General features: G+C 40.2%; 3 protein-coding genes across 3 annotated transcripts; 2 read left to right on the top strand and 1 right to left on the bottom strand.

Annotated features, from left to right (window-relative positions):
- The first annotated feature begins 5082 nt into the window (after window positions 1-5082).
- On the top strand, window positions 5083-9438 carry LOC102206797 (zinc finger protein 36, C3H1 type-like 1). The gene is made up of 2 exons (XM_005720759.1): window positions 5083-5310; window positions 6468-9438. The coding sequence occupies exons 1-2, from the start codon at window positions 5257-5259 to the stop codon at window positions 7692-7694; spliced, it is 1281 nt and encodes a 426-aa protein (XP_005720816.1). The 5' UTR covers window positions 5083-5256; the 3' UTR covers window positions 7695-9438.
- Window positions 9439-14269: 4831 nt separating this feature from the next.
- On the bottom strand, window positions 14270-18036 carry trappc6bl (trafficking protein particle complex subunit 6B, like). Its single transcript, XM_005720758.1, has 7 exons — window positions 17771-18036; window positions 17393-17490; window positions 17171-17238; window positions 16973-17090; window positions 16339-16422; window positions 16087-16180; window positions 14270-15220 (listed from the first exon to the last, which is right to left on the bottom strand). Exons 2-7 carry the CDS (start codon window positions 17486-17488, stop codon window positions 15186-15188), a joined length of 495 nt encoding a protein of 164 aa, XP_005720815.1. The 5' UTR covers window positions 17489-17490; window positions 17771-18036; the 3' UTR covers window positions 14270-15185.
- Window positions 18037-18125: 89 nt separating this feature from the next.
- bloc1s3 (biogenesis of lysosomal organelles complex-1, subunit 3) lies at window positions 18126-20878 on the top strand. Its single transcript, XM_005720756.1, has 5 exons — window positions 18126-18191; window positions 18307-18410; window positions 18547-18721; window positions 18992-19092; window positions 20177-20878. Exons 2-5 carry the CDS (start codon window positions 18309-18311, stop codon window positions 20360-20362), a joined length of 564 nt encoding a protein of 187 aa, XP_005720813.1. The 5' UTR covers window positions 18126-18191; window positions 18307-18308; the 3' UTR covers window positions 20363-20878.
- Window positions 20879-21149: the final 271 nt, after the last annotated feature.

Raw genomic sequence — 21149 nt, 5'->3', positions numbered from 1 at the left:
TCAGATCTGACATGTAATATTGTATTGTGGTAATAAAAGTTCCTTTGCCTGGAACTAGTAAATCCCAATGCACTGAAAAGTGCACCAGTTAAAGGGCAAAGATTGTGACATCACTGTTTGCAGACCTCTGTCACATGATATGCCTCAGTTTGTATGCTAGTGGTACTGCTTGTGTACATACAAATACAAACACAGCTGACTAATTTTCCTTCCTACTTTCCCTGAAAACAAAGAAGTTCAAAGAACTTGCATCTGAACTCTCCACCCTCACTCATTGTTTGTGCAGACATGTGTGCTGTTATCTTGTTACTAAACTTTCTCCATCCTTCTTCTCTTGCTTCCTAACTCTTGCTTCCTAATTGTATGCACACGAGTGAATTCCAGCGGATGGGAGAGGTAGAGAGGGAGGGTGTGATGTCAGAGGTCAAAGTTTAGATTCTGACCTTTGACCTCTTAGTAGAACCCAACTGTGTGGTAATTCTGTGTGTGTGTGTGTGTGTGTGTGTGTGTGTGTGTGTGTGTGTGTGTGTGTGTGTGCGCGCAAACCAAAAGGCTCTCTGTAATCACAATCACAAATGCACACACACAAACACGCGCACACAAGCAAGTGATGCAGGGGGTTACATTGTGAAAATGGGAGGGTGGCGAGGTGGGGTGGGGGTGAAAAAGGGGGAGAAAAATGGGAGCAGATGTTCATCAGGTCTACAAACCCCTCCTCCCTTCCCTTTATTTTTTTCCACTAGTAGTTGTAGCCTCTTATCTGAAGGAGGCTGTGTGGGGCTGTGGAGGAATGACTTCACTTAATCATGAGTTTTTCAATAGGCTGAGTGTGCGAGTGTGTAGAGGTTGTAGGAGCACACACAAGCACAAAAGTGCATGCGCACAGACGTCAGTGTAATGCAGTTGTTTTAATCAGGAAATCCACTCACATCCAATGGTGATGTTGTAATTATGGATTAGTCAGCTCTACTATCTACCTCCTACTCAACCTTCCATTCAGTTCTTATAACCCGCAGACAGCTCTTAGACGTCCTTCCTACTCACTGAAAACCAATATTGTTTGATCATCAAGGGGTTTGTTAAATATATCAGAAAACATGAATTGTTTTTACATCATTTCCCTGGAAACATCTTATTAGACTTGGCGTGCAGTATAGCCTAAATTCAAATATCTCAGGCAATACAACCTCTGGAAACCTGTTCTAATATCTAGTAGATGTTGAATAATCACAAGCTTTCATGATGACTAATTACTCCAGTGCTGAAAGATTACGTGACCAAGCAACAGAATGCATCCTGTGGCACATTTTTATGCACCTGGTGGAATAATCCCAAATCTCTGGATGAACCTCGCTGCAGATCCAGCCTCGACAAAACAATCTCTACTTTCCATCCTTTATTGCCTTCTCTCTCTCTCTCTCATTTCCCCTGTTTCTTCTAAATAACCCCAATCCTGCCCCTTCATCGTCTCCTCTCCCCCCTCCTGCATCCATCTCTTTCCCCCTACCCAGCCCTTCTATCCCACACATTCACCTTGCTCTGTTATTTCCACACTGTGTGTGTGTGTGTGTGTGTGTGTGTGTGTGTGTGTGTGTGTGTGTGTGTGTGCATGGCTGTAGTCACAGAGGGCGGGCCATTAGTTTGTTAGTTGGTTCTGCAGCTCATTGAGCTCATTGTGCTCCAAAGGCCCTCCAGCCCAGCTGGACTCAACAAGAAGCAAGAACTCCCTTTCAAATCTCTCACCTCCTTTCTCCTCCCCTCCCCCTCTCCTTTAACCCCCACTGCCAGTAATCCCCAACTCAGCCCAAAGATTTAGTTTCTTCACAGAAGTAAACTGAACTTGCTAACCAAATAGCCAGCTTATAGCATTTGTTTGCCAAATTAACAAATTACCTCAAGGAACTTGTGTTGCTGACATCGTGCTAATGGTTTGTTGTTTACAGTGTCAGAGGAGGTAAACACACACACACACACAGTGCCCACCTCTTAAGATGTAGAACTAATTAGAGCAACTTCTAATGTCACTTTCTGTTGAAGACACACAGCTGCATTAGCACTGGTTTTGTTTTATCCCGGGACAATACACACTATAATCATTGTGCATCTAAAAGTTCATTTTCATGCCCTTACTGTGCATCTTATAAATTTAAAGCATCACAGCAAGTTGCGGTAAATTTATAGTGTAGCAGTTTACACATTCGCCTAGGAAGCAAAAGATCCCTGGACCGCTTGGAGGTTGAATCAGCAAGGCCATCCAGTGTAAACAATTGCCAAATCAAATGTGTGAGTGGTGCTTCCTTAAGAAGGAGTCACCACTCATATATTTGATTTGCCAAATTTAGTAGCCCAAATTAAAAAATATTGTTAATGTGTTAAAGGATTTTAGTTCATGCGATGACAAAGTGCACCGAGACAATAGCGGCAGGAGACAATATTTGGCAATGGTAGCAGTCTGGTGGTTATGACAGTGTTGCCAAATCGACCTATAGGATCTGCTTGGCCATGAAAGCCCATGGCATGAAGTTCCCCGGCTCAGTTTTTATGCTGACGTTAACTCCAGAGGAAGTTTGGCACTCTGTAGTTACTGAATAAGCAAAGCATTGGTGGCTTTTACACCATGTTCTGTAACTTTACATGGTCTGCACTCTGCTGTGGTTCAAACACACTTTGGAATAACCAGTTAAAGATGATGGACGAATATCTATGGGTGAAGAAATTTCATTAACTGACTACTTGCAGTGCTGGCACCCTGTTACAGTATTACACTCAGATTTATTGAACTCTGTATAATAACCAATTCTTTCCCTATGGCAATGGCACTGAAAACACCTGAATGCAAAGATTAAGAGGTATGGACCAATACTCTTGTCCATGTATGTTTGGACATTACTTCTAAAATATCTGCTAATAAAGCATCACAACAAAAGCAGGGACATAACTCAGAATTACACCGAATCACAAAACTAGAAATCGCTATGAATTTGCCAAAAATTGCAAAGCGATCTACAACTTTTGAAGGGTGAAAGACATACATATTACTTACAATGTGGTACGTGAGATTTAAGAATCTGTGTGGGCACACACACAGTTTATTATCATACTGTTTAATAGCAATTCTGTGCAAAAGCAGCCAATTCATTTGCTTTCTACGGGAAAGGAAAAGTCACAAATAATGTGCAGTTTATTACTTATGTTGAGTAAACCCCCAACCTTCAGACTGTAGAGTGGGCCTGTACCATTACAGCTCACTGGGGGTGGAATAGATTGAAATCCTCTGTCAAACACACACAAACACGTTCGCACACAAAAAACACACACTTAATGGTGACCACTTGGCTGGAGCAAAACAAAGCTTTTCGGCAGGCTTTGTTCTCAGCTGAACTCATCTTTCAAAAGGGACTCAGAGCTACAACTTGGACTCAAGAACTTCTGAGGCAGACTGAGTCATTTTTGTCAACCTTTTAAGATGTTCCTCTGGTCCTGCAGGGATTTCATGTGGGCTGGATATCATTGGGTTGTTAATACCACTTGTTTAAACTTACAAATGAACTCAAGAATTTTCACTGATGCCACAAATGAACCTATTCTAAGGTAAACTTAAAAGTCCTAATCAGAATCAGTTGCAGAAGAAACTGAAAGCAGCTCACTAAGGTTGCAGCCAACAGTTTGCTTGCTTAAGAATGCAGTCAAAATTGGTACGAGGTGTGACAGCCGAAGTCCTGGCAGATGTGTTTGTGCTTGCGTGTTCTTGATGTTTTGTCTTTGTGAGGACTGACTTGTCTTACTGTTGACAGAAGGGCTTGAATTTATGATTGTAGTGTCTAAGGTAAGGTTTAGACTCCCTGTCTTTGTAAAGGTAAAGGGACTAAACCTGTTGTTTTGTGTGTGTGTGTGTGTGTGTGTGTGTGTGTGTGTGTGTGTGTGTGTGTGTGTGTGTGTGTGTGTGTGCGAGAGAGTGGGACTAATCATCTCAAGGCTCTGCTCTGCAGTGGAATTTTTCACACATCTGTCTTCACCTTTGAAATCAACGCCTTCGTTCCTTCTTGTCTGTGTCATAGGGTTAGACTGTCTCCACTTTTCTCCTTATCCACATTTAGTGCCTCAGTTTTCTGTTTCTTTGTTTTGTCCTTGAAATGGCCTTTTCTAGTTATGAGTCAGAAGCAGCACATCTGCAAAAGAAACCATCTGCCTGCATTTTCATTTCCTACTATGCATCAACTGAAAACAAGTATTTCAAGAGAACGGTGTAACAGTTGTCTGATCAAAGTAAACTCAAAAGGCCAGCCCTTGTGTACCAATGAACTAGAGATGTCATAAAACCACATATTCACTATAAGGAAAATACAGTGTTAGCAAATTAGTAAATTACTAACATTTGAAAAAAAATGTACAAAAAAGACAGGGTGAATACAACAATCTGTTCTTTATTTTTAAACCAATATATTGGTTATATAAATTTCCTGGTATAAAGCGGAACAATCTCTTCTTTCAAATATTGTCTTCAGGTGTTCTACTTTCCACAATTAACAGATTTAATTATTAAACCAATTAAATATTAACATTTGTTTTTTGTAGGATAGCCTATCTATTTACAGCTTTCTAAGCTTGTGGTCATGCCCGGATCATCAAGCTACAGCTTTCCTACTATTTCTTAAATTCTTTTTTTTTTTTCTTTTTGGTTGGACCCCCAGTTGTAAATATCCTCAGAATGCCCATTCATTGTGGTGAACCCCAGACTGTCTGCTGAAATGAACAAGAGGGATAGTGAAAGACAGAGGTACATGGAGAAGAGAAGAGAAGAGAAGAGAAGAGAAGAGAAGAAAGAGCAGTTAAAAAAAAGAACTATTAAAAAAAGCTATGAAATACGCAAAACTAAGAAATCTAGCCTATATATTGTGTTTTTCCCAAATCAGTGAAGCTAGGCGATAGATAATGCATATTATACAATCTTATAATCAATTTTCAACTTATAGTAAATAAATGTATTTATTTATTTATTTATTGCATATAATCTCTCATTCTCATCCTTCTTTAGAACCGCAGGATGTGGAAAAACAACTTTTTGCAGAATCCACAGAGGCGTGGGAGTGGCCAACAGTGGTGCTAGGTTTTAAATCCACACGTGGTCCGGGTCTTGGGCTTGTTTAGCACCCATACATAACTAGAAACTTCTGACCATCTCATGCCAGCGAGTTGCCCACGTCTATCGCGGCAGGGGCAGACGGGATCGGACGAAGGTTTTGATAGCTCAGCAAAATGCCATCTTATCCCCTGAACCAGTTTGCTGAGCTGGAAGAAATGATGTGCAAGGTAAACCAAACCCCCATAAGAGCGCAAAAGAAAGTTTAGCGGAGAGCGAAAGTTGGCTAGGTCGGGGAGAGGAGGAGGGTGCTAGCCTGCTAGCTGCGCTGTTACGGAGTTTGCGGTCTCCATGTTATCTTTTCGAGTCTGCTTTAGTGGATAAAATGTGTCAGGCTTTCTCTTTTAAGACTCTTCGTCTGTCTTTTGACTGTTCTGTAACCTGAAAGTTAACTCTGACCAGACGTTAAGTTGCCAGAAAGCAAGTTGTTGTAGTCCATCGCAACTTGGGCCCATGAAATTATCGATTTCATTATCGAGCCTAGTTTGTGATTTTCTCTCAACGCCGGTTAATTAACGTCATTAATTATTAAAGGTCTCTGTTTTCGTGCTAATAGCTTCTTCGATAGACAGTTCGCCAGTAAAGCATCTTATTTATACACATAACCCCAACAAGTTAAGTCACAAAAGTCATGGCTAACAGACTAAAGTCCCCAGTTAGAGCTGTGTTGAAGTGTAGAGGTCCTAAACTTGCTCGAAGTGGAAAAAAAGTTTTGTAATACTTTTGTTTGTTTGTTGTTAAAGTTAACATTGCGCATTTTATTCCGTGCACTGAATGGAAACATTGTATAGCTCGTCTTAGTTATCAGAGCAAAAAACGTGTCTTGAAGGTTTTTTTTTTTGTTTGTTCCTTAGGTTTAGATGGACGAATCCAAAAATCAAACGGAAAGAGGGGTGACGCTACGTATTACAGATTTGAATCTAAAATATCTGAATTTGTCGTGCCAGTACAATGCAGCACAAAATAAGCATATGGATGGATCGATGTGTCAAAAATTTATTTTGACGACACAAGTTGAAAAAGTGTGCTTTTTATGTACTTGTATACAAATGCCCAGTACCTCCCCACCCCCGAAACTTGGTTCTTGATGCTTGAATCTATCAGGGCACCTGACTCAAAATATTTCCAATGAAAACATTTAACAGAAATGTGCAAATAGAGCAGAAGATGTAACCTTTAGTGTTTAGTGGTAGTAACAAAAACATATATTAATGTCTAACATAAACTGGCATAAACTAGTTAGCAGATGTATAAGTTTTAAAATTGCTGAATACTAATAGTAGCTTGTACAGGCTAATGATGTGGACTTTTTTTTTTTTAAATACAGCATTTACTGAATCTCAATCTGAGGGAGCCGAACAGAACAGTGCCATCCCTAAGTCTGGCCATGAGAACACCAGGTTACATCGGCGAGCCATGTCGAAACACTTCATTTTCCCTCTCCTCCCTGTCTTGCCTGCCCACTAATGCTTCGGACAGTGCACTTCTGACCTCCAACCAACGGGGACAGCAATCAGAGAGTGATCTACTTTCCCAGCTTGGTAATTCCACGCAGTGGGAGAAGCCAGGCTTCTTTTCCCAGCGCTCTCTCAGCATGGTAGAGACCAGTGGTGCAACAAGAGCAAGTCTAGGCTGGCCTGTGACAGGCACAAAATCCTCCCAAAGTGACATCAGCTCCGCCACACTGAACACCAGTTCCTCCTCGTCTGTGTCTGCCTCCTCTTCGTCGTCGCGCTATAAAACCGAACTGTGTCGGTCTTTCACCGAGAACGGCTTGTGCAAGTATGGGGGGAAGTGCCAGTTTGCCCATGGACCAGAAGAGCTACGTGATCTAAACAGACATCCAAAATATAAAACTGAGCTGTGCCGTACGTTTCATACCATCGGCTTCTGCCCCTATGGGATCCGCTGTCACTTTGTTCACAACAGCGAGGAAGAAAAACTTTCATTCTCTCGTTCTTCCTCCTCAAGCCTTCCTCAGCAGCTGCCCTCCACCTCCTCCTCCCGCTCCCATCGGCCACGTCTTATCCGGCAGAGTTTCAGCTTCTCTGGGTTTCCCTCAGCTCCCCACCAGGCCTTTCAGTCTGCCCTCACTCCTCATGTTTCTCTTGCCACCACCTCATTCACATGCCCACCAACGGCCTCTTCTCCTTCCTGCGCAGACATTACTGATCTTCTCTCCCATGCCTTTCTAGAAATGGACTCTGCCTTTGAGGCCTCCCCCGCTCAGCAGCACCATCCTCCCGTGGGTCCCGATCCCAGGTCTCCATTCATGCCCTCCCCTGACTCCGGCTATTCTCCGAGTGGGTTATCTCCAACGAGCTCCCCTTCTTTACAGCAGAGTCCCAGTGCTGCGGGGGTCCTTTCAGGGCCACTTGGTGTTAGATCCCTGTCCCACACTTCTCTCTCAGACCAGGACCAGGATGGGATCAGCTCTGCTGGTTCACTGAGCGGCTCCGAATCATCTGGTGGCATTAACGAAGCTAACGGCAAACGTCTGTTAGTTTTCAGTCAGCTCTCTCTTCCTGAGGATGCCACTGGGTTCTGCCTTTAAGCTGCAGATTGCTGGAACATGTGTACATGAGTATCCATATGCAGAATATCCACTGCGCACGTAGCCATACTTAAGAACACAGACCCTTAAACGCACACTCCCCGCTCACACACTGACTGACAACTAAGACATTTTTAGCATTCTGTGTGAAAAAACGACTGGGTGACCTAACACGCTGTCACACTGCACGCCACTGTCATTTGCACAAGGCACAGTGATGCTAAAACTCCAGTTTGTATGTGGCGGATTCACCAAAACGGTATATCTAAAAAACAGATGTTTTAATGGTGTCCTTAAAAACCTTTTGAAGCTTTATCAAAATGATATGCTAGGATGGCAAAGTCCAACAAAGAATTTTGTAATCACAGTGTGAATTTAATTTCCTCCTGTCAGCATACTGCGACAGATCTAAAGAATGTGAGAAAGCCAAAGACATCTGTTTGTTGCTCGTTCGTTTCAGTAGGACAAACACGATGTGACGGTATGTTTAGGAGTTCTTCCATCTAATGTACACTGTATTGTTTATGTAATGTTTATAAGCTCGTGAAGTAGTGTTTTTGTTTTTCGCCCTTCCCTCTTGTGGTTGTACCATCTGGGGGCTGTGTTTAGATCGCTGGCCTCGAATCTGAATGTTACGTTTTTAAACAATGTATACCTGTAGTGTTATTTACCAGGTCTTGTTACGTTGTTGAACCAAGATTTGCTGCTGTGTTTGGAGAGATGCGAGCATGGGGTGAGAGTCTTCTTTTATATCAGGAGAGTAAGCTAGTGTGAGTGGAGGCGTTGCGTTTCTGCGGCTACTGCAGATGCTTTTTGGGTTCTTGTGCATTATTGACAAACCTCAAGCAGTCAAGTGTCAATTTGCCAAATTTAAACCACTCTGCAGCAGAGTGAAAAGTGACTCAGTCAGGAGAGCTTGGGTGCATATGGGTTCATATTGCACGGTTGGGAAAGCACAAGGTACCAGGCGCTGAATATCCATGCCGGGAGCTAGCCAATTAGTTCGATATGAAATGATGAGGTCAGAGCTTGAAGCCAGGTGACTATTTTCTGAGAAGTTGTCGTTTGTGGTGCTGAAGTGTTCGGGGTTTTCTTTGTTGTTTTTGTTTGTTTGTTTTTTATCTCAAACACAAACATTCCCAGTAAGTTTTTGTAAAGTGAGACTCTCACTCCGTCACTCCATCTCTCTGTTATTCAGTATTAATCTTTTTTTTTCTCTTTTCTGTTGATGCCTTTGTTGTTAAGACTGAAAAGTATCCTGGTCACATGCATGCGTAATATGCTCCCAGGTCTTTTTTTCTTTTTTCTTTTTTTTTTCTTTTTTTGCCTTACGAAGCTAGAGTCAGCCTACTGTAGGGTTAGAGGTATGTGTGCTTAGTGTTTTAGAAAATGTTACTTGGCTGTTTGTTTTGTTTTTTTCTGTGTTAATGATGTAGTTGGTCTATTTAAAAACAAAAACTTTTTCATCAGCGTGTTTAAGGCCTGTTTAGTGGTAAAGATGATCTTTAGTAAATTAATTTCTTTAATTTATTTTTAACATATTTATAGAGGACTTTTGAGTTGTTAATGCTTGCATCAAGTTTAATATATTTTGCTTTTTTGTACTGGAAATAAAGGAGTTTGTTTTTTGTTTTGTTTTTTTTAACTGTCTTTCTTTGACTTCTGTTTGCCACCTGCAGGTAAAAAGTGAAGATTTTAACATTTGATGTGCAAACTGCTTTTATTGAATAATGCAGATGTTTAAAAGGAGAAAGGGTGGTGGTGGGGGGGTTTGGTTTTTTTTTTTTTTTTTTAAATATATACTATGCTGGCGTTAATGTAGCGTTGGCAAAAAGGCTCACAGGATGTAAGGTTTTAGGTGCAGGAAACCAGTGAACTGTCATTTCTGCTTTTCGTTTATCACATTTCCCCAGTGACCTGTGCCGTTGAGGTTAACCGTATCTATACAATAAAATAATTCCATTTGAGCTCTAAACCTCATTCATGAAGCTCATCTCAAGTTTATTTCCTCTAGATGGCTAACCTTTAAAGTATTCATGCAGTAGTTTACACTACACAAGTATTCCCTATACTTCCAGGATTAAGAAGTATTCTGTGATGTAGTCTCAAGGTGAAGAGTGTGAAAGCAATACTGATGAGAGCCTTTGAAATCCAGGAAAAGTCTTGGCTTTTTATTTTCCCTACAAAGCTTAGCCTTCGCTTCTTAAAGGGAAAAGTGATACTTGTGGATTTTAAAAACTCAGTGGCTGCTGGAGTCTGAAGCAAAGTCTCGGGGTTAAAAATGAGGAAAGCACTGTGGTCTCTCGCATCCTCGAAGTTCAGGTGCAGCAGTGTGTTTCTGGCAGCAAATTTGCAAATCAAAATGGATTTAAGCGAGTTTGGCAGTGCAGTCATGGCTGTCCCGGCCACTGCGGTCGAGGGTAATACGACAGTGGGGTGTGAATGTGGGAGTGTGGAGCAGTGTCACTAAAATTTCATGTAAAGATGAGATGTCTTTTGTTTGGGGTTTAATCTTACCAATCTTCAGTTTCCGCTTATTTCCTTTCTGCCTTCCCTGATTCCATCCCACATCCCTCACTTTGTGGTTACTTACATCTCCCTTCCTTTTCACCTCCTGCCCCCTCTATACCAGTTTAATTGGAGTGCAATGCAACAGTTCCTGATATAAGACAATCTGACAAAAACACTTTACAAAAAGGCGGGCTTGATTAAAAAAATTAAAATATGATTTCAGGGCTTAAGATGCGTACTCACCCCTGATACTCAAGGAATCTCTCTGTCATGCACACACACAAGGGCTATTATTTTGTCACTTAACATGAGATGGGCCGGCTGTCTGGTAGTGATTAGTGGCCGTGAAGGGTTTAGAGGCATGCATCTGCTGTGTGTGTGTGTAGGCATTGTGTTCTATAGATATTCTCCCGGTTGCCCTGTGGGACATAGGAAAGACAGGCAGATGGCTGTATTCAGGTCCACCGCAGGTCAACATATGGCTGTGAGAGTCTTACTCATACCATGCTTGAGTGGAGGAAGTTGAATGCGCTGGTGTGACGACAGAAAAGTGATAAAAGGGGAAGAAGAAAAGTGGAGATGAAGAAAATAAAGGGAGGGCAGTATGAGAGGATGAAAGCGGGTGTCATCATGTAAGATCATACAGATTAAAAGCAGCAACATATGTTTTTAGGTTTCTCAGATGAAGTAAAACGCGGCCTTTTGCGTTTGTGAGATGTAATGATAATAATAATAAAAACAGAAAAAAATACCTTCACACTTCTTTGTGGACGCATGGAAGTGACACAGCTTACTTAGATTGCTTTGAACCATATTTGACTTTGAATCAATACATAGTACACATTTTAGGGAGTTAAACACAGATTTTAAATTGCAGCTGGTGATGTTTTAGTTTTCTTGTACTTATTTCAAATAAACTGAAACAGGTTCTCTCGCAGCTTCTCACACAACAAAAGACTTCAGTCGGTTCGTGTGGACAGTGTAGCTGAATTGTAGCAAGTCATCAGTTTAGGAATACGAATGCTGGTTTAACTTGCACACCCCCCCAACACCTCCTTTCTTTTCTCCAGCCATGAACACACCCCCTCCTTTTCTTCCGCTCGCATTCACCGTTCTTCTTTGTGACCGCATTTGGTGACATTGTGATGCGAGGTAGAGCAGGAGGAAGGGAGGCCAAGCCGTGTGGCGCGGCACAAAACGGCTGTTGCTCACCGTCCTGAGAGCCAGTCTCAGATTCCCTCACTCCTTGTTTCAGGCATTTATGTACAGACGCAAGGTACTTCTCTCACGCTCACTCTTTCCTCTCCTCATCATCACGCCCCCTCCATCTTTCTCTTTTCTGCCTCCCTCAGCCTCTAATAAACTTCTCCTTTCCACTTTTCACCCTTCAGCCTCCTGTTGAGGCTCTTCATTCTCTCTCCATCTAATTTTCCTAAAGCCCACTCTCTCAGTCTCCTTCAACTTTCTACAATTCGACCCCCTCCTCGTCTTTTTTTTCTGTAATCCATCCTTCTGCTCCCCCCTTCTTTCCAAATGGTATTTGGACTAAGTGTTTAATGAGTTGCAACAAATAGGCAAAAGAGTGGGCAGTAGGCAGATGCTACACATTTATGCAGACATCTAACTCAATGTCTGTTTTTTTTCTTTCACGTCCAGCCCTTCACTCAGGTTGCTATTACCTAAGATGCACAGCAAGGGTCGAAAGGCAGCATACTTATAAGCAGTGACCTTATTTAGCTTTTTATTTTTTTGGAATTTTAAGCTCATTCAAGTACCCTTATCTTTAGGGCCTCCAAAATAAGAAGATAACCCAGTTACAAGTGCCAAAGACAAGAGAGTCAAGAACATACGCTCACTGGCCAACTCATTAGTTACACCTTATTAGTACTGGGTTAGACCCACGTTAGCCTTAATTCTTAATAGCATAGATTCAGGAAGGTGGTGAAAACATTCCAGAGAGTTCACTGCATGTTGACATGATAGCATCACACTGCTGCTGCAGATGTGCACATTCATTACATAAATCTCTTGTCCTAACACATCCCAAAGGTGCTCTATTGGTTTGAAATCTGGGCAATGTGGAGGCCATTTGAGTACAATTTGAGTTTAAGATGATTTAAAGATCTTAACAACATTACTACGCTACAAACATACTGAACCAATAATACAAGGCAGGATGGATCCATGCTTTCATGCCAAATTCCAGCACTACCATCTAAATGTTACAGCAGAAACTGAGACTCATCAGACCAGATGTTTTTCCAGAATAACTGCTGTCACAGCAGTATGAACAGTTGTGGAAATTAGAATCAACACTACAACCTCTGAAAGCCCAAGCTTGAGCCAGACACACCGAAGGGAAACAAAGTTGTATGTAAAGACCTTTATTGAGCAAAATTTTCCCACCAAAGGCAGTGAAATACTGGAACACAACAGGAGGTATTTTCCTTAGATTGGAGACAGAAACAGAACCAGATGAAAACCACAACATGTGCAATAATGTCAGTGTTGTGCCATATCAAAAACTGTACCAACTTGTGTTTTGACCAACCTTGGAGGTATAGGCAAACAAGGCTTCAAGTTAAGGTTGATCTTTTTGTTATTAAAAGTATAGACTAATCTTAATGCTTAAGAAGTAGAGCAGAGTAAAACCACTTCCTATCTTTTTCTTTTACCTTTCACATGAAAAAGCCTTGATATAAGCTGTAATTGTCAACTTCAAGTCTTTTTTTTTTTTTCTTAAATGGAAATGTTCAAATGTTTTCTATCATAAATTAAAAAAGGAAAAAAAAAAAAGAACTAAATTTATATATGGGTCAGGTATCATGGAATAATTACACCAATGTTATTTGAAGAACTGATGAAAGTAACTGTGATGACCTCAACACTTGGGGGGGTCTGCATAGCCAAATCTGAAGAAATTACTTGAAAAAGACAGAACGGACAACAAGATTCTGGACATACCTCAACAACATGGTGAATCTAAACTCAAAGTATCAGACATATTGTAATCCGATTGTTAAGTGATGACGTGACGAATCCTACTTCCGGGCCTAAAGTAGTCTGCGTTTAATATGGCTTTTGTGTTGTTAACATGTTTAATGTTATGTATTTTCTTCTATATAATCTCAAAAAGCTCCTAAAACAGTCAGTGATCACTGTTGACCTCCCTCGGCTTTTATTACCACTAATCATTTATTTAAGCTCAGTTTTTAAAACCTTAGGATGTAGCTACAGCCCAGCCCATGCAGCAGTATATGAATGAACTACCTCGTATTGTGGATGGATTATCTCAGTTGTTCTCCTGGCTGAAGTTTGGTCCTTTTACAGCATCCTGCCATGCGATTACATTTGTTCCTGACCACCGAGAACACTCACGTTAACTTTTATCGAGTGGAAAAAAAGTTAGCTTGTTTATATTATGCTAACATAGCTGAGTCGCTAGCGGTCACGTAGCAAATCATTATATACCAGCTAGCCAAACTTCAGTAACCCTACAAACGTCACAGCTGTTTTAGCTTTCTGTTTTCATTTGTGTTGGAAGTGATAGCAGAGCTGTACGTTTTCATTTGTTTCCAAAACCCCGCAGTCAGGACATGCTATATTGTATTTAGATAGAAGCTAGCGAGCTAACTTCCTAACTTTAACTCTGTTAAATGTCATAAATTCCATTTTTATGGATGCCTAGATGTTAAACTCAATTGTTACACCTGGTAGAGCAGAACGCTGATCAATTTATTAAAGATGAAAGACTTTAGACAGTTTTTCAACTCTCAGTAATGCCACAGTGATCGTTTGATATATGGACCTGCAGCGGAGTTTAGGCCCAGACAGGGCTAGTGACGTCAGACTGAACAACCGGATAACAGCTGTATGTGTCCCCCTAGTGGCAGCAACAGTAACAGCCTTTCCCAGAGAAGTGATCATTTTATGGTCTTACATTTTATGTTTAACAAACCTTGTTTTGTTGTTTTCTTGTCACAGCATTTTAAATCCATTCAACAAAGTGGTTTAGTCGGGGGGGAAAAAAAGAATAAATAATAAATATTATCCAACTGCCTGACAACTGTATGATTAACTTTCATTGTAAACCCCAACATGTTTTACAGCTTACTTACTAAATTCCAGGAAAAATGTCACATTTAAATATCAATGCTCTAACAAGAGAAAACACATCCATCATGATGAAAAATAACATAGAAATACATTCAAGTCTACTCCACTCTTAAATGTGAGACCACTACATAGAACAACAAATAAGCTCGTATCATTCCACTTGGAAAAATTGTACAAATTATTGTTCTAGAAACGTATTACATTCACATAACTTGAAGAAACTCAAATATTTCTACCAGTGTATTATTCTAGATTTGCATTTTGCCTTAGAAAAAGTCTAAGTGATTCCCACTACTACATGAAAGACTTCTCTCCTGAAGTCAAAACTAAAAACCAGAGCGAAGCACCAGGAATTGGATACAGCTTTTTCTGTAAAGAACAGTAAGCACTGAATAATGAATGCAATCAGCCAGATGTAAGATTGCATTAAATGCCATCCACAAAGATGTTTTCTCTTGACTTATGCGGATTGTCCTCCTGTAGTATTTTTGTTTTTTAAACTTTTTCCAATTTTCAGACTAAGCACTGCAACACATTACAAAGAATACATATCCTGTTAATAACTACACATTCACTTTAACTTCATAGTATTCAGTTGGAAGCCAGTGCTTAGCAGATAAAAAAATAACTTGAGTTGAGAATGTAAAATAAGCAAAAACCTTCAAAACCAGAATCAGTATCCAAAAGGATTTATATTTGAGCCCTGGCTACCTGTTTTTACCAATCAGTTGTACCTGGTGGTCAGCAGAACGTCAGCAGTCCTGCTGGACCCTTTTGTGGATGTTTGATTCGCTTTATGGCTTCACTCATCAGTGGGAAAACAGGAACCATTATTTTCTCTTTTGGCACCATGTGGGCAGAAGATTAGGGCAACTTCTGGATGACCACCTGAAACTTACCTGAGAAGATAAAAATGCATAAAATATTATCCATCTGTACTGTCCTTTAAGGTACAGGACTATGCAAAAGTCTTGAGCCACTCCTCATTTCTTTATATTTTCCTTCCAATTAGACAGACTTTCTTGTAATCTTTTGAAGTTGTCTTGCACAATATAGTTGTTTCTCAAGATCTTACAAAGGAATGTTTTTTGTTTGTTAAGCTACTTAAAAGTGACCTGTGACTCATTCAAGCATAAAAATAGCACCTAACTCAACAGATGAATCTGTGTTGTGTCTACACATAACAGCTTGGGAAAGACTTGAAATTGTATTATTCGACACTCTGTTACTAGCAGGCTGTCGTAAAAACTCAATTTAATCCAGTTTCTTTGGCTTAATCTACAAAAAAGTGTTCAAAATAACACAGTTTGACATAAAAAAATAAAAATAAAAATAAAACATTTTTAATTCACACATCACCAGCTGGTAGTATCTCCCCCTTGAGTTTTGAATGTCTTTCAAGAAGCCTGGAGAACTATTCCTGGAGACTACTTACATAAAGAAGTTACAAGCAAGCTTGCCTAAAAGAGTTGGTCATGCCAAACTTTGACTTTGCTACTGCACAAACTGTGTTTTCGCTTTATTTCCATGTATGTTTGCACAGGTTTTGCTGCAGCTATTTCCCATTTTCCAAGCAAAATATGAAGAAATGAGGGGTAGCTCAAGACTAGAACTGCTAGTTATGTGTACATTATAAATCTAATTAAACCAGACCTAACAGAAGCTCACAAGTACAGTAACAATGGTTGACTGAAAGGTAATAAGCATGTTAGTCTGACTAACTTTTCCTTACAGTAAAATAATTATGTTTTCACAAAGCACTTACAGGATGGCATGACGGAGACCTCAGCTGTTACCACACTCTCCAAACCCAGATTAGATAGGGCTCCTCTCACCACACCACATGAAAAAGCAAGGTACTGAGACACACACACACAAATTAGTCTCTATTGCATTATGACATTCAGGTTTTGTTGGCTGTATGCCAAAATACAAACCCTTAAGCACCTAGTGATACTTGTTCTATATGTAGTCTTTAGGAATGCAGGAACATGAGTGTGTCTGTGACTATTCTAACCTTAGGAGCCTGATCAAGGTACTGCTTTCCATTGGACAGCTGGGTCAGCAAATTAAACTTGTTATCCTGCAGAACATAGGTCCCCTGGTGTGGAAAATAAACAAGACATTATATTAAAAGATAACTCAATTTAACCAGCAATACATGTGATTGTATTTCCTGATTGCTGGGAAAGGTTCCTAAGATTTAAGAGTTCAATTTAACATCCATATGAATACAAGGACCCAACAGAAAACTGCACTGTAACAAAATGTTCAATGTTTAGGGTTTTAAAGTTGCAACAATAGCGGATAGACATGAAAGTAAAAGATAGAGAATTTTTCAGAGAAAGAAATCCATCTAAGGCCTTTGTTAACTCTCAAGCGCTTTTGTTTATTTACAAGAAAAATCAACAGGACACGTTTAAGTCAACTTTGACACTAAACCTTTTAGAGACGTTTATGTTCTTCATCACAGTAATCATCCACTACAAACAGTGATGCATTGCAAAGTCTCTGTTTCACAAGAGATCAAATTTCCTGTTGTGAAGGCCAAAAACGTCTGTTACAGGATATATAACTGAAGCTTGAACAAACACTACACAAAACCTACTTACTAATTTGGTAGTAACATACTGCATGGTGTAACATTTTACCTGATGATTTGTTCTGAGGTTGTCCACCTGTCTCCTAAACACCTTAGTCCAGAAGTCTTTACAGATAAATTTCATTATATCCAATTCATCCTTAAAGCTGGGAGAGTCCCTGGTCAACCTAGAAAGAGCAAACAAGTGATGAGACGCTCACTATAAAGGAAGACTCCACTTAACTCAGCATTTACATGTGTGACTTACCTCTCAATAAGTCCTTGTCCCACTCTGAAGCCCATACCTTCCAGGACAGAAACACAGACTGCTCTGTCCTAAAAAGATGAAATGCAAGCGATTAATTTGAACAGTATATCACGTAAAACTGTGAACATGATGTCACAATATTATAATATAAGGGGGAGCTGTGTTCTAAAACCGGAAAAAATTGTTTTACTACATGACATTATAGGCAACTCGATAACACACCTTGTTGTCCATGGTTCCTTTGCTGGATTGCTGCTCCTTGTAAACATGTGACACGATCTCCATGTGGAGAAATTCAAACAGAGTCTCGTCCGCCATCCCTGGTGAACACACAATAGTGACAGTCCGATGGCTTAAATGTGCTCCAACAGACAAAACCAGCAATAAATATGAAAATACCGAGCAGCAGCTTAACGGAAGCTAAGATGGTTAGCGCCAAACAGCTAGTACGGTTCACTAACACTGCCCCCCACGCTAAAAATAACTATTTTTTATTACTCCCGTATATGGAAAGTTCTGGAGAAGGAGGTATCATATTAACGTATGTCATACATTTCTTTAATCTAAATTAAACCAGCTGAAATTGTAAATTGACAGTACCTGTAAAGTGACTGTAGCGCACGAAGTCCGCTTCCTGGTTGGCGCTCGATATAACGGCCAGCTCATTCCTTAAGTTGTACACACGCGGAGTTAGGAGTTTCTAACTTAAAACTGGTAACATGGAGAAAACATATGTATTTCATGTGCCACAACAACCAAAATTGTGTGATAAAATTGTTATTAATAAAACAAAACAGTTGTTTTCGTGTAATATGTAATAACAAACGTCCAGCTTCTCCGAAAGCTATTACCAGCCGGCGCTAACTTTCGACGTACGCCGGTGTAATGTACAAACAGACTCGTGAGCGCTATCATCCTATTCTGGGCTGAAACGTCATGTCTTGAATGTCCAATAGGCATGAAACGTCCGTTGCTACTTCCTTGTTGCTCATGTGATTTGTGTTTTGGTCTTTCAGGGAAGGTTTGTGACTTTTATTTTCATTCCAATGAAGTCTGCATTATATAAGACACATTTAATGGCATTGCTATTTCTAGCTGAATAAACCTGAAGTAAGATGTTGTTTATGTTTTCGCAGTCATGGCCGGCAGGTACCCGATAGTGGTCCAGGGCGAAGCGTCTGAAACAGACTCCGATGATGAAGTCTACATCACCTCTCTGACTCCCTCGGTCGGAGCCAAGGTTGTCCTGCATGCGTTATCCTGTATGCGTGGTTTTGAGAGTGATTTATGCACTTCAGCCAGTGACTTAAAATTTAGATTCAGCCATGAATCTACATTTTAATTTATTTTTTGTATCTTTTTATGGATGCTTTCAGGTTCCAGGGGAGGCGTCTGAAACGGACAGCGAGGGTGACCCGGAGCAGGCTCCTGGGAGCCATGACAGCGCTCAGATATTAAAGAGAGACCTCCCTCCTCTAATTGTAGTTAGAGACCACCCTGACATGCACTCCATAGTGGAAGACAGACCGAGCCCCTCACACAGGCCACACGGTAAAGATGAATAAAAACTCCAGTGCTTATTGTGTGAAAGTACGGCCAACCCAATCCAAGACTATGCATACTAGTCTTTTCTTACTAGTTAACAATTTCAAGGTTGTCTCATATGTATCGGCTTTGTTTTAACAACACTGAGATGTGTTTGACAGTTTTGAGAGGATTTGGAAGTGGGCCTTTACAGTGTCTCGTCACAAATTTAAAAGTGAACTTAAAGACCAATCTAGTTTTGCTCTGAGTAACTTCAGCACATAATTCTGTTTTCAGGTGAGACCCTGTTACAACAAAAGCTGCAGGAGTCTAACAGCCGACTGTATGCTGATGTGGGACAGACACTACAACAAGTCTATGGCAGTGCCAGCAGGGAGGTAGGTTGATATTTAGATATACAAATTGCATAGCTATACAGCATGCAGTCTATATTATATTACAGCTGCAGTGTTTAAATCAGAATACCTTAATTATCCCAGGGGGGAAATATAAATGTGAAAGACAGAAAATAGAATAACAATAACAAAAACAAGTAAAACTGCATTTTTCAAATATTCCAAATATCAAATAATGCTATATACAGTTTACAGAAGACATTAGAAGTGAAACTAGTCCAAATCTCATAAGGAAAAGTTATGAAGGATGATGGTCACAAGTTGAAAGGACTTCCTATGGAGTTCTGTGGTGCATAATGCTTAAAAGTGTATTTTACTGAACATGCTCCTGTGACTCTTCAAGCGCGATATGTAGAGGGTGCTAAAAGACTGTCCATTATTGACTTTAACTTGGCCTGCCCTCCTGGTTTTTTTCTAAAACCTGTATCAGAGAGTCTCCACACTCAGAACATTACTGTCTTGGTGGATCCATTTACTGAGTCCGTCATTATCCGCTACCCTCTAACCAACTTTGCATCACACCACAGAATAGAGGATGTCACTGGCCACCACAGACTTATAAAATATCCTGAGCTTTGTCCAGTAGATGTTAAAGGGCCTCAATCGTCTGAGAAAATAGAGATGGGAGAAGCCTTCCTTATAGATGGCTTCTGTCCGATTAATTGACAATGTGAGCACCGTGGTGTTGGTCATCCTCTACTGTTTCGGCACAGACCCTATGAAGGGGAATAGGGTTGTTTGCAAAGGTAAGTTGCAGATGGTTTTGCTTACACGACGTCACAAGGTTCTTCAGTTCTGTACTCTTCCTCATTGCCGTCTATTACCCATACATCCTACTACTGTAGAGTTATCAGAAAATTTCTGAAGGTAGTAGATGTCTGTGAAGTAGGGCGAAGAGAAAGGGAGAGAGGACGGTCTCCCGTGGATACTACAGTGATACTTCAAATGATAAAAAGTAGAACAGATGTAAATATTTTGTCTGACTAGTAGTTAACTCGCTGATTAAATAGATGCTGCAAATTCAGAATATTAAGTTATCTGGCTTTTTCTTTTTTTTATGTGAAAGGTGCGCAGTGCAACATCACAGCTGAATGCATCGCAGAGCGCCATCATCAACGCGTCCCACAGCATCAGATTAATCCTGGACGACCTGAAGGCTGTTTCTGAAAAGATTGACATCATCACCAGCTATCAGATATTGCCTGATATAAACATTAATCATTTAAATAATTCTACTGCTCCTGCACCTTAAATTGTTTCTTTCAAAACAAACATATTGTGATGTTTGATCATTGTTATGGGTATATTTTCTCCGAATACCAGAGTGAGCTGGACAAAATAACACGCTGGCTTCTTTATCTAAAAAATGCAGTACGTGTACATACATGGATTTAACAATCACACACTACACCTGTTCTAATGCTAGCCGTCCTCGTTAATGGAGTTACGATAGTTCTGTCATTTCTTGATTTGCAGAGTTACACTTGGATTTATATTTTACATAGAACTGGAGAGGATCCACTTGTTCCCTCCAACACTGTTTTTATGTCACTATTTGATGATTTTTTTATGAGGCACATCCTGTTCTTTCCCTGCTGTTTGCCAGTCCTCTGTGATGGGTCAAAGAAGTAGGCTTGCAGCTATAAATAAAAATTTGGGTTATTTCTTCCTGTGTATATAAAAAATGAATGTTTGCTTCAAAAAATAAATGCACATATACACCAGAATACTGCTCTGTTGGTGTGCAAAGACAAATTTATTTGCAAAATTCAGTTTACAAAACCACATCAAACAAGCAGGAAACATCCATACAGTATAAAAGCAATGTTCTTTGATCCTGTTGATTTTCTAATAAAATGCAGTGTAATTATTCTCTACAATTCTTAATGAATCTGGAAATAAAGTGGGAACATTGCAGACACAATTTGCAAAGAAAGATCATATGCGGAACATCTGTCACTTTGTGCAATTGAACTTCTGTAATTACAGCTGCTCTCAACGGCTTTATATAAGTGACTGCCAGTAAATTATTCTCCTTA

Source organism: Pundamilia nyererei, unplaced genomic scaffold, assembly GCF_000239375.1.
Source record: "Pundamilia nyererei isolate P.nyererei 1_Seehausen unplaced genomic scaffold, PunNye1.0 scaffold00003, whole genome shotgun sequence".
Lineage (NCBI taxonomy): Eukaryota > Metazoa > Chordata > Actinopteri > Cichliformes > Cichlidae > Pundamilia > Pundamilia nyererei.
The sequence above is the reverse complement of the archived record's forward strand: the minus strand, read 5'-3'. Positions and strand labels throughout refer to the sequence as shown.

Excerpts from the sequence above, each read along its gene's own strand:
- LOC102206797 (XM_005720759.1), top strand. The coding sequence starts at position 5,257 with ATGCCATCTTATCCCCTGAACCAGTTTGCTGAGCTGGAAGAAATGATG. Across the intron at positions 5,311-6,467 it reads TGGAAGAAATGATGTGCAAG|CATTTACTGAATCTCAATCT; the intron begins GTAAACCAAACC and ends TTTTAAATACAG.
- trappc6bl (XM_005720758.1), bottom strand. The coding sequence starts at position 17,488 with ATGGCGGACGAGACTCTGTTTGAATTTCTCCACATGGAGATCGTGTCA. Across the intron at positions 17,239-17,392 it reads AAGGAACCATGGACAACAAG|GACAGAGCAGTCTGTGTTTC; the intron begins GTGTGTTATCGA and ends TCATCTTTTTAG. Across the intron at positions 15,221-16,086 it reads GGTCTCCGTCATGCCATCCT|GTAAGTTTCAGGTGGTCATC; the intron begins GTAAGTGCTTTG and ends TTATCTTCTCAG.
- bloc1s3 (XM_005720756.1), top strand. The coding sequence starts at position 18,309 with ATGGCCGGCAGGTACCCGATAGTGGTCCAGGGCGAAGCGTCTGAAACA. Across the intron at positions 18,722-18,991 it reads CCCCTCACACAGGCCACACG|GTGAGACCCTGTTACAACAA; the intron begins GTAAAGATGAAT and ends TTCTGTTTTCAG. Across the intron at positions 19,093-20,176 it reads ATGGCAGTGCCAGCAGGGAG|GTGCGCAGTGCAACATCACA; the intron begins GTAGGTTGATAT and ends TTTATGTGAAAG.